Source organism: Coenobita brevimanus, chromosome 54 (assembly GCF_032717465.1).
Source record: "Coenobita brevimanus isolate Jiangsu-jjx chromosome 54, ASM3271746v2, whole genome shotgun sequence".
Taxonomy (NCBI): Eukaryota; Metazoa; Arthropoda; class Malacostraca; order Decapoda; family Coenobitidae; genus Coenobita; species Coenobita brevimanus.
Window position 1 is genome coordinate 9,178,997 of NC_137007.1, and position 13,527 is coordinate 9,192,523.

Sequence of the window (13,527 nt, forward strand, 5' to 3'; positions counted from 1 at the left end):
CTCTCACTATTTTCTCTTTTTTCTTCAGTATTTTCACTACATTTTCTTCCATTTTTTTCTTGTTCATTTCTCTTTCTTCCTGGATAATTTCTCTTAAGCTGACCACTTCTTTCTGTTCTTCTTCTACGTGTGCCCACTTTGCCTTATGTTCTTCTAATACACTACTCACCTTCTCGGTTTTATTAGTACTCTCTTCTAGTTTCCTCATCAATTCAACATTTTCACGCTTCAAATTTCTAATCTCTTCATTCGCTGTGTCATTGGACTGGATCAGACTCTGTATGGCAGTCTCCGTATTTTCAGACACATCCTTTATCACTAGATTCTCTACTTTCTTTTCAAGTTCACTCATCCTCATAATTAATGTTTTAACCAGGTCCATGACATTGGTATTTCTATCAAATCCTTGAAATTCGAGTCCCTCATTGTTTACATTTTCGGCCATGTTTGATGTTGGTTAAAGTACCAAAGCAGCTGTTACCGAAAAATACTACAAACATTCATGTATACAATAAATCTTTACAATTTTGGTAGTCTATTAACTTTCATTAATTTAAATTTAAAACAAGACCTTAGGAGACAGGACAGACAAAATTCCTGAAACTACTTAAGGTTAGAAGCGATGGCTGGGACGTCTGCTCTCTCTGGCTGTTCGTTCGTGTGTGTGTGTGTGTGTGTGTGTGTGTGTGTGTGTGTGTGTGTGTGTGTGTGTGTGTGTGTATTTACCTAATTGTGATACACAGGAAATGAGCTATGCTCATGGGGTCCCACCTCTGTTTCTCAATAAGTCAAATTTAGCTTTAAACTTGTTTAAGTTTTTAGACTGGACGATCTCTTTGTCCAGGTTATTCCACAGGTCTATACATCTATAAGGAAAACTATATTTCTTGATATCCTTCAAGAAGCTTGGCTTCCTCAGTTTCATCTCATGTCCTATTGTTACTCTCTTATCCCATAAAAACAGATCTTCTTTGTCAATTTTATCTACTCCCATCATGGTCCTGAACACTGCAATCATGTCACCTCTCTTTCTCCTTTCTTCTAAGGAGGGCAAATCCAGCTTTTCCAGCCTCTCTCTGTACGACAGATCTGCCAGACTGGGGACCATCTTGGTTGCTGTTCTTTGTATTCTCTCAATCTTGTTTATATCTTTCTTTTTGTGTGGGGACCACCCTACTGCTGCATATTCCAACCTGGGGTGAATCATGGCCACTATCAATTTTTTCATCATCTCCTCATCCATATAATGAAAAGCTACTCTTATATTAGTCAGGAGTTTATACGTCTCTCTAACTGTCTTGTTAATGTATTTTTCAGGTGACAAACTGTCCTGGACCAGCACACCCAAATCTTTCTCTTCTCTCACTTTTGTGATTGGTTCATTACCCATCAAATAATTCAATGATGGCCTCTTGGCACTTTTACCCATTTCCAATATTTTACATTTCTTTGCATTGAATTTCATTTCCCACATCTGGCTTCATTCGTGTATCCTATCCAGATCCTCCTGCAGCATTTTGCAGTTCTCCTCAACCTCTACCTTCCTCATGATCTTTGCATCATCAGCAAACAGACTTGCATAACTGTTCACTCCAGCTACCATATCATTTATGTAAATCAGGAACATTACTGGCACCAACACCGAGCCCTGTGGGACTCCACTTGTTACTTCCCTCCATCCAGACATCTTATCCTTTATTACTGTCCTCATTTGTCTGTCTCTCAAAAAGTCTCTCATCCATTCCAGGAGGTTCCCCTTCAGTCCTCCTATATGCTCTAGTTTCCACATTAGTCTCTTATGGGATACCTTGTCAAAGGCCTTCTCCAAATCTAAATACACACAATCCACCCAACCTTCTCTTTCCTGAAGCATGTCAATCGCTCTTGAGTAAAAACTCAACAAGTTGGAAACACATGACCTTCCACTTCTAAATCCAAACTGAGTATCAGCCAAAATATTCATCTCTTCCACATATTTTATCCATCTATCTTTCAGAATTCTTTCACACAATTTAGCGACCATGCTGGTTAGGGACACTGGTCTATAATTCAGAGGTTCTTCCTTGTTTCCTCCCTTATAAATTGGTACCACATTTGCCATCTTCCATTCTTGAGGCACTTTCCCCTCTTCAAGAGAACACACAATTAAACTGTGAATCTTATCTGCCAGTTGTTCTCTGCATTCCTTCAGTACCCAATTAGAGATTCCATCTGGTCCTGGGGATTTCCTTACATCTTGAGTTTCTAGTAGTTTATACACTTCCAGTACTTCTACTTTTATATCTTTTATCACTACATTTCTAGTCACTACCTCCACTTTAGTGAAAACTGACTGGAAATGTTTGTTAATTATTTCTGCTTGCATTGCCGCTTCCTTATAGACCTCTCCTTCTACTTTCAGTTTGGTGATTCCTTCCTTTTGTTTCAGTTTGCCATTAACAAATCTATAAAACAGTTTGGGTTCATCCTTACATTTGTCTATTATACCTTTTTCAAAATTCCTTTCTTCTTCTCTGTGTATTCTTGTGTATTCATTTCTAGTTCTTTTATATTCTTCCTTTGTTCGGTTGTTACCACTCTTTCTCCAATTTTTACATGCCGTGTCTCTCTCTTTTTTTGCTATCATACACCTTTAATTAAACCACTCTTTTTTCCTGTTCTCTTTCCCCATTACTCTTGGCACAAATTTTTCCACTCCCGAATTATACAGGTCTAGAAAAATATCCCACTTCCTCTGTATCTCTGTTGTTTCTCTGAATTTTCTCCAATCTTCATTTTCAAAAAATTTTCTCAATCCTGTAAAGTTTGCTTTCCCAAAGTTGTACCTTCCCTGCCTATAAAGCTCATCTCTTGGCTCCACGTTCCCTGTTATCATTTGGAACTCAATGACCACATGATCACTTTTTCTAATAGGACACAGATATTTCAAGGATTCTATTACATCGGGTTCTTTGGTAAACAGTAAGTCTAGTCTTGCTGGTGTGTCCTCACCTCGGAACCTTGTCTCTTCTTTGACCCATTGTGTCATCACATTGTTCATTGCTATATTTAATAATATAGTGCCCCACGAATCCTCACCGCCTCCTGAGTCCCATTCCTCCCAGTTCACCTCTTTACAACTGAAGTCACCCATTAAAATTATATTGCTGCTTTTGTTAATCAGTTTCTGTAAATAACATGTCATGTCTGACAGCATTTCCTGGTATTCATCATCACTCCATGCTCTTGTCTTAGGGGAAGCATACACTACTGCCATATCTCGCTTGTTATTCTCTCCAGTTTCTAATTTCATATTTATCACTTCGGCCCTGCCTTCTCCCATTTCCACGGTATCTACATTTATGTTGTTCTTCACTGCTATCATCACTCCTCCTCCTGTTTTTTCTTTTCTGTCTCTCCTCCACAGTTTGTATTTTCCATCTCCCATATGAACATCAATATCTTCTCTTAACTTGGTCTCTACAAAGCACATAACGTCAGGTTCATGTATCCTCAAAAGATCGTTGATTTCTAACCTTGCCGATATTAAACCATCAACATTAGTATATGCCACCTTTCAATGATTTTTGGTGTTTTCTATACCCTCTTTTCTCCTTCTCTCCGCCGGTACCACTAACTTCTGATCCATGACTCTCCAATAAAATCCTGTCTTCTCTTCCTCCGTTCTCTGTTCGTTTTTTACCTTTGCCTCCTTTACTAAGTCCTTTATTTTAGCTCTTTCTTCCTCATTTGCATCTCTCCTTATCCAAACATTTTAAAACCCTTCCTTGTCCGATAGTTTCCATGTTCTATTGATAATTTCATTAACTGTTGCTTGGGACTTGAACTTTACCTTCAATGGCCTTGCGCCTCCTTCCTCGTACTTTCCCAACCTAAACACCTCTTCAATCTCTTCTTGAGCTTCCTTGTTTTCCTCCATGACTATCGATATTATTTCTTTAATCTTACTCAGTTCTTCTCTTTCTCTGTCCGATCTTATTTTCATACGTCCAGAGGACTGGAAATCAGGTATAATTGTTCCTCTGTACAAAGGAAAAGGGGAGAGAGAAGTATGTGGTAACCATAGGGGTATTTGCCTTCTTAGTGTGACTGGTAAAATATATGGTAGAATACTCATTGATAGGGTTAGGCATATGACAGAGGAGCTAGTTGGAGAAGAACAAGGGGGATTTAGGAAGGGAAAAGGATGTGTAGATCAGATATTTGTTCTAAGATGTTTAGTGGAGAAGTATCTAGAGAAGGGAAGGAAAGTGTACGCTGCCTTCATGGACTTGGAGAAAGCTTATGACAGAATAGATAGGAAAGGTATGTGGAAGGTATTAAGAATATATGGAGTGGAGGGGAAATTGTTGAGTGCTGTGAAGAGTATGTACGAGGGAGCTAGGGCTACGGTGCGAGTGGATGGTGAGCTGAGTGAGTTCTTTGATCTCAATGTGGGACTGAAACAGGGGTGTGTAATGTCTCCATGGCTGTTTAATATATATATATGGATGGGGTCGTAAAGGAGGTACAAGGTAGGGCAGTGGATGTGGGGGTGGCCCTAATGAATGAGGGTGAGATTTGGAAGCTTCCAGTGTTGCGTTTGCTGATGACACAGTATTGTTGAGTGAAGATGAATGGGAGTTGCAAGGTTTGGTGAATGAATTTGGGACAGTGTGTAGGGGGAGGAAGGTGAAAGTTAATGTAAACAAAAGTAAAGTTATGGTGTTTGAGAGGAATGAAGTCACAGAGTGTGCAGTGAGGTTGGATGGTGAGGATATGGAGAATGTGAGTGCATTCAAGTACTTGGGTAGTGTGATGAGTAAGGATGGAACTTTGGGGGATGAAGTACATGAAAGGGTACAGCAGGGAAGGAAGGTTGTTGGCACACTGAAAGCAGTGATGAGAAATAGGGAGGTGAGTATGGAAGTTAAGAAGTCACTGCATGATGGTATTGTGATCCCTACACTGACGTATGGAAGCGAGGCGTGGACCTTGCAAGAGGGGAACAAGTCAAGAGTGAGAGCAGTGGAAATGAGTTACTTGAGAGGAGCATGTGGAGTGACATGGAGGGACAGGTTGACGAATGAAGAAGTGAAGGAACGTTGTGGGGTAGATGTGGATGTGGTTGAAAAGATTAGGAGAAATACACTGAGGTGGTTTGGACATGTGGAGAGGATGGAGAATGAAAGACTGACTAAGAGGGTGTATGTAGGTGAGGTGGAGGGAGGGAGAGGGAGGGGTAGACCGAGGATGAGGTGGAGGGATGGAGTTGAGAGGTATATGAGGGGGGGGGTGAGTTGGGGTGAGGGGAGTCAAATGGTGGGTGACAGAGTGACTTGGAGGCGTTTTGTCTGCGGCCACCCTTTGCGGGATTAGGGCGTCGGGCTATAGATAGATAGATAGATAGATAGATATTTTTTCTTATCTGCTACATCTCTAACTAAAGATTCTCTACTTCTCAACACCCTAACCACTTCCCTCTCCACTTTTTCCTTGCTTTGTTGGTCTATAATCTCTCTCAAATTTACATTTCCCTCTTCCTGAATTTTCTTCCACCCCTTATGTTGCTCCTTGATTTCTTTAATGTGCTCTTCCTGTATTCTTGACTTGGATTCATACTCATCTAGTTTGCTTTTCATCACGTCCCTTTCCTCTTCTAACCTCTTATTCTCCCTCTTAAGCTGTTTTATTTCATTTGAGGCTGATTCATTGTTTACTTTTAATTCAGTAACTTCCCTTTCTTGTTTGTCACTACATGTACAGATTTTTTCCAGTGTACTCCTTAAACTTTTGATCTCGTTTTCCTGCTCTATGGTCCGTTCCTGTAACTCTCTAATTACTACCCATACCTTTTTTTTATCTCCTGGTCATTCCTTTCCGCTGTTTTCTCTACACCTGCTATTCTTGTCTGGTTCAACTTAATACTTTCTTTTCCAACATCCTCTTCACAAAAGCCCTCAAATTCTTTCTCACTGACTGTAAACAATGCACCGTCCGTTTCCTCCATGATTCAACCATATGCAGACTTTCTGTTTTCGTTTTATCTTGTCCCTTTTATGACCAAAACCGCGTTTTTTTTAATTACTGTCCGACGCGACCACCACTCACGCACTCATTAACACAGTCACAATTAGGCTCAGTTTCCTTTCGTCGGTGATTCAGTTTTTATTTCCCCACGATCCTGGAAGAGGTCTGTCTCTGTTGGAAACACGTGTGTGTGTGTGTGTGTGTGTGTGTGTGTGTGTGTGTGTTCTTACCTAATTGTACCTTTACAGGAATGAGTCAAGCTCGTACTGTCCCGTGTCTTAAACAATATTTATCGTACATATCCTAAAATTTGTGAATTGTTTTGGCACACACTATTTCATTCGGTAGTGGATTCCACTGATCAATTGCTCTGTTTGGGAAACTGAATTTCCTTACGTCTTTATCACTTCTCTTCTTATGCAGTTTTTTGCAGTGTCCTTGCTGATGCTTCCCCATATGTTAAGTAATCATTAATGTCTATTTTCTCCTTCCCTGATATGCATTTATATAGCATTATCATGTCACCTCTTTTCCTTCTCTCCTGTAGTGTTGGTAGATTCAGTTTATTTAGTCTTTCTTCGTAGCTTAGGTCCCTTAAGCTTGGTATCCATCTTGTAGCGGCCCTTTGAACTTTTTCAATCTTGTCTATGTGTTTTTTGAGGTGAGGACTCCAGACTACTGATCCATACTCCAGGGTTGGTCTAATGAATGATGTTATTATCCTTCTTAGCATGTCTTCATTTTTGTATGTGAATGCTATTCTCATATATGCAAGCAGTGTATACGTGTTCCGTACCTTCTCACTGATGTGGTCAGCCGGAGATAGTCTGTTATTGATAATCACACCTAGGTCCTTCTCTCTTTCTGATGTGTAGGGTTTTATTTCCTAACGTATAATCCCAATCAGGTCTTTTTCCACTTTTACCAAACTTGATTACATGATACTTGTCCCCATTGAATTCCATTTGCCATGTATTACTCCATTCATGGAGTTTATTTAATTCTTCTTGTAGCTCTTTACAAGAGTCTGTGTTAGTAATTCTCCTTTGTATTTCTGCATCATCTGCAAACATATTCAGATAGCTTTCATTTCCAGCGTTACTGTTTATATCATTTATATACACTAAAAACATGATTGGTGCCAGCACTGAATCCTGTGGTACTCCACTAGTCACTTCTTTCCATGATGAGTAGTTTCCCCTTAGTACTGTTCTCATTTCTCTTTTTATGAGAAAATCTTGCATCCAACAAAACAGTTTGCCTCGAATTCCTCCTTGATGGTACAGTTTCCATAAAAGTCTTTGGTGTGGTACTGTGTCAAATGCTTTCTTGAAATCTAAATAGATACTGTCCACCCATCTTTCTCTTTCCTGTATTGTGTTTGTTACTTTGTCATAGTAGCTCAACAGATTAGTAACACATGATTTTCCTTTTCTGAAACCAAACTGTCTTTCTGTTATCATACTGTGTTCTTCTAGATAATTTACCCAAGCTTTTCTTATAAGCTTTTCTAATACCTTGCTTACAACACTGGTCAGTGATACTGGTCGGTAGTTGAGTGGATTTTGTCTATTTCCTTTCTTGAATAAGGGGACAATACAGGTATTTGTTTTCTTCCAAATATCAGGTAGTTTACCTTGACTCAAGGATTTCTTGAAAATTAAAAATAATGGTTTACTTAACTCCTCTGCACATTCTCATAGTACCCAACATGAAATTTCATCAGGACCACTTGCTTTTCCTCTGTCTAATTTACTTACCTCCTCCTGTATTACTTTTTCTGATATTTGTATATCTGATAGTATGTGTGGACATGCATGTTCCACTTAGTCCCTCTCAAAATTTTTTTCTTCTGTAAAAACTAATTGGAAATTCTTATTTGGCGCTTCACAAATATCTTTCTCATGTATAGATGCTTCCCTCGTCTGTAATGGATTGTATTATATCTCTTACTTTGGTTTTGCTTCTGATGTAGCTGTAAAATAGCTCTGGTTGATCACTACTTTTATTTATTATATCCTCCTCAAACTGTTTTTGGGCTTCCCTCCTTATTCTTGTATAATCGTTTCTTGCCTGTTTGTAATTATTATACGCCCTTTCACTATTGTGTCTTCTGTATCTATTCCACAACAAATCTCTTCTTTCTTTTTATTGTTTACATTCAGTATTGAACCACTTCTGTATTTTCTTATCTGCTTCTTTGTGCTGTGGGATGTACTTTTGGACTCCTATTTCATAAAATACACAGAATTTTTTATATACAGCATTTAAATCTTGTCCTCTAAGCTCATTTTCCCAATCAACTTCTAAGAAATACATCTTTAAATCTTGATAATTTCCCTTTTTATAGTTTAGGCTCTTTTTGTAACTTTTATTGCTGTTAACTATGTCATATGCTATCCTGAAGTTGTGTGTGTGTGTGTGTGTGTGTGTGTGTGTGTGTGTGTGTGTGTGTGTGTGTGTGTGTGTGAGAGAGAGAGAGAGAGAGAGAGAGAGAGAGAGAGAGAGGTGAAAGTGAAGAGAATGTGAAAGTGAAGGTGAATGTGAAAGTAAAAGATGGGAAAGCAAAAATGAAGGTGAATGAACATAATAATAGAGGTAAACAAGAAAGTAAAGATGAAAATGAAAGTGAAATAGAAACTGAAACTGAAAGTAATAGTGAGTGAGTGAAAAGGTGAAAGTGAAAGTAAAAGTGAGCATGGAAGTGAATATGAGTGAATGTGAATGTCAAACTGAATGTGAAAGTGATGGCAAAAATGAATGGCAAGATGAACATGAAGGTGATGACGAAGACGAAAATACATGAAGTAATAATAAATGTGGAAATGCCCAGTGATGAGAGAAAGAGAAAGAATTGGTCCCTACTCTCCTCCTCCTTCTCCATTTCCTCCCTCCCTCCCTCCTTCCTCTCTAAGAGAGAGAGAGAGAGAGAGAAAATATAATCAGGAGTGACTTGAAGCCCTCTCACCTGACTTACCTCCCTCCCCCTTCCTCTCTAAGAGAGAGAGAGAGAAAATATATATATATATATATATATATATATATATATAATCAGGAGTGACTTGAAGCCCTCTCACCTGACTTCAGCAATGGACTTCCATGGGAAATGTTGTATTCAGATGATTTGGTGCTGACTGCAAAGAATGAAAGGGAGACGGAGGAAAGATTTGGGAAGTGGAGAGATGGTATAAGGCACAGTGGCTTAAGGGTAAATGTAGATGAAACAGAAGTGGTGGTATCTAGGGCTGGTGGTGTTACTGTCAAAGTAAAGGGGGAGTGGCCATGTGCAATTTGCCACAAGGGCATGGGAGGTAAATCCAACTTGTGGAGCGTTTGTGATAAGTGGGTGCATAAGAGATGTAGTGGTACTAGAGGTAGACTGAGAGATAATGCTGATTTCATGTGTGTTCTGCGTCAGGGAGAGCATGTGGAGATTGCCAGGCACGAAAGGTCTGAACATGCTGAAGAGTCTATTGAGTGTGTGGAAGAGTTTTGTTATTTGGGAGACATGTTATGTGCTGGAGGTGGAGCTGGAGCTAGCTCTATGGCTAGAGTGAGGAGTGGTTGAAAGAAGTTCAGGGAGCTGTTGCCTCTCTTGACACTGAGAGGGCTCTCCCTCCAAGCTAAGGGATCTTTGTATGCGGCATGTGTTAGAAGCGTAATGCTGTACGATAGTGAGACCTGAGTAGTAAAGGAAGAGGATATCTGCAGGGTCAAACATGCAGAAATGGAATGATTAGGTGGATGTACAGTGTGTCCCTGAATGCGAGGCCTGGGGTGGTAGGTTTACGATGGAAGAGTTGAGAGGAGGGATGGGATTGGAGTGCATTGGTGTTGTAATGAGGAGAGGCAGATTGAGATGGTCTGGGCAAATGAAGAGGATGGAGGATGATAACTGGGTGCAGAAAAAGAGAAGTGTTGATGTTGGGGGTAGGGCAGTGAAAGATACACTGGAAAAGACCTGGGACGAGGTCACTGAATGTGACTGCTAAGATAAGGTACTAAATAGGGAAGCTGCCAGACATCGAGCAGCCGCCATTTGGTGACTAAGGCCAATGCATGCAAGCAGGTTGGAGCCTTCAAAAATGAAACAAAACGAATGACACATGTGGCGTCCCTTCTAATCACAAAGAGGGAATAGGCATAACATAAGTCCCACCTCTCTCTCCTTCTCCAATCCCTCCACCTCCCTCCCTGGGGTGGGGGGGGGGAGAGAGAGAGAGAGAAAGAGAGAGAGAGAGAGAGAGAGAGAGAGAGAGAGAGAGAGAGAGAGAGAGAGAGAGAGAGAGAGAGAGAGAGAGAGGGGCAAGCATGTTGTATGACTTTCAAAGTTAGGTTATGTACGAAGGGGGACCAGGGAAGAAGTCCAGTATCCGGAAGAAGCCATTACCCAGACATGGCTCTATTACATCAGATAATCATGGGATTACTCTATACACGTAATCGCACATAGCTTACACATATTTCAGTACAAGCCTATAACACAATAATGGCATACCTGTATGAAGGATCCAGCATAAGCTCCAGTTATGCCAACCAGGATCTCAACATTGGAAGTGGCCAGGCCCACTAAAGTTGGAGGAATGGCAGCAATCAGAGGGAAGAGGCAGCGTGTGGTGAAGAAGGAGTAACGGCGTCCCTCACGCAGGCAAAGACCCTTCAGGTTATTACGCAGGGTGATGGCGATGATTGGAAAATTGGTGCTCAGTGTGAAAACTGGGAACAACAGCAGAAAAACCTGGAAACAATATACACATTGTACTCTGGCTAATACAGCACTTTTCAGATGGAAATGAACAGTGACAACCGACATTATTTATTCTTTTACTCCCTTTACTACAGCTTACACCCACCATCACGTACTGTGAGGTTGAGGGATGTGACTGAGGGAAACCATACAAAAGCAAACTAAAAGTCCTCAAGGTTTTAGTGTAAGTGATTGTATAGGTATTCTACGTTTTGAACTATCCTACGGAATCCCTTCCAGCCATGCTAAGCTTGACAATCCCACAAAGGATATGGCTGACAGCGCCATGTCTCAGTGGTGCAGCTGGTCGCTTTTCTGTTTTCTAACCTTCTCCAAGGTTACAGCTTTTTCTTCACAGCTAACCATACATTCCTCTTCCCATACAAGACTTTTTCCTGTTATGCTTTGTTCACTTAAAAAAAAAAAAAAAAAAAAAAAAAAAAAAAAAAAATCATGTACCGTACAGTACAGGTATGCTTTACCCTGGAACTTGGCACTAACCCACCTCTTTTCTGGCTGGCTAACTTCCACATGATTTTCCAGGGGATCTCAGGGCTATGAGACTGAACAGAGATGCTGTGAGATATTGTACCACTGACAGTTGCCACCAGGTGTGCAGGGCTGAAACATGCAAGCATTTACAGGCTGCAGTATTGCATCTTCATTTCTCTACTGTTACCATTTCAATGGCCACCGCTCTTTGGAACTGTCTGCTTCCATCTCTCCTCCAGTACAACATGTGTTACATCCATCTGGCATTGCACTTACCCTACAGCTATCCAACTCTCAAATCTAAGAGTTAACTTATACTTTCAGTCTGTCAAGCACGTAACAGGTCAGCTTTGAAACTGTCTTCCTTAGTCTATATTTACTTCTGCTAATGACCTCCAGCATTTTAAATGCGATATTTCCAGTCATACTGAATTTGGCACTCTGCTGTTAATTTTCTCAGGAAGGAACGATTTTTTTTTTTTGCATACCAGTAAAAGAATACTCCCCAGTATCCCTGCTTGTCGTATGAGGCAACTGAAAGGGTTGGTGGAGGGTTAGTGCCCCTCCCCGGAAAACAGCTAACTAAAAAGACGAACAAGTGTCATAAAAAAGACTTTGTAGTTACTTGTAGAGAAGTTATATATATTAGACATGTGGACGGGCGGTTGTTATACTTTGAGTTGTTTGTACGTTGATAATCTTGGTTCCCATTTGTCATGCAATGACAGGAGAGATAAAGAAGAGTATGGGACTATTTTTATTTGTCTTGGAAATATTAACAAGTCTCTCACACACGAGTGAGTATAAGTAGAGTCCCTGTCTCCCTGTCTCGCTCTCTCTCTCTCTCTTCCAAGTTGCGAAGCCTTTCTGCCCACTACCTGCCGATTCTATGGCCTCTCTTCTTCTGAGCTCTCTTTCCTAAATTCTGGTGAAACAGGGGTCGTGTCACGTGTGTTCACTGTGGTTGGAAAGTTCTAGAAGCCTGTGTGTGAGTATGTGTTTATGTGTGTGTATGGTCATGAGGCGCTGTCGTGTGCCTATAAAGCATTCCTTGAGTTAAGAGTGTGTAAGCATGTTTAGCATTGCTCTATTTTCGCAGACACAATACCTTCTCATCATCAGACTTCCTGCTTCTGTCTCTCTATCTATCTACTTATCTATCTATCTATTATGATTTGTAATTATAATATGGAGTCCTAACATATGCTCGGCACACGCCACTGGAGGTCCTCCGACAGCAATCATCATTGACATATGCTAATCTATTAGTATATAATATTGATTATAATATTGTATACATATAACATTCATAGTAAATAGCAATTATCCAGTAATATTACATTTTAAACAAGTTGTATACATATTTGAATAAATGCAATGGCTGTTGTATAACATTTTGTAAGATGTGTATGTATAACAGACATACGCATATAATTGTGCAATGGTAATACTGCTAGGTTATACATTACATATTGAGTTATCCCTTTAGTAATGTCTAATATTTCACCTAACTTGTATGATGATACTGGTAATACAGAACTGTGGTATAGTTGTATGACTTATAACATTGTAGTAGCATTGTGGTAATACATAATTGTAACATTTTATGAATTGTTACAAAATATTGTGGTAATGCATAATTGTGTTGGCCTTATAATTGTAGTTACATTTTGTTAATGCAACTGTTACATAAGTGTCTTGGCCTTATAACTGTAGTTAAAGTTACATAAGTTACATCTTGTTAATGCAACTGTTACATAATTGTTACATATTGTTTGTAGTTACATAATTGTAGTTAAAGTTACATAAAAGTTACATCTTGTTAATGCAACTGTTACATAATTGTTACATATTGTTTGTAGTTACATAATTGTAGTTAAAGTTACATAAAAGTTACATTTTGTTAATGCAATTGTTACATAATTGGCAAAGTGTAACATAATGCAATCGTTTGTCGTTACATAATTGTTACATATCGTTTGTAGTTACATAATTGTAGTTAAAGTTACATAAAAGTTAAATTTTGTTAATGCAACTGTTACATAAATGGTACATATTGTTTGCAGTTACATAATTGTAGCAAGTGTAACATAATGCAATCGTTTGTCGTTACATATCGTTTGTAGTTACATAATTGTAATAATTGCAGTCCTGACATATGTGATCTTACTCTATTACTTTTTCTTTCTTTCTTTCTTCTTCTTTTTTTTTTTTTTGTATGTATTGATTTTCTATAGTTTGTTTGTCTTCGTTTGTCTACGCTTTTTCTGTGTTGTTCA

At 39.4% G+C, this 13,527-nt stretch overlaps 1 protein-coding gene across 1 annotated transcript in view; it reads right to left on the reverse strand.

The window, feature by feature from the left end:
- The window catches only part of LOC145400999 (putative sodium-coupled neutral amino acid transporter 12), a 406,122-nt gene that overhangs the window by 33,148 nt on the left and 359,447 nt on the right, over nucleotides 1–13,527 (reverse strand). The window contains exon 11 of the mRNA XM_080273357.1: nucleotides 10,508–10,747. Coding sequence (XP_080129483.1) covers nucleotides 10,508–10,747 — 240 coding nt within the window. The remainder of the gene's footprint in view (nucleotides 1–10,507; nucleotides 10,748–13,527) is intronic.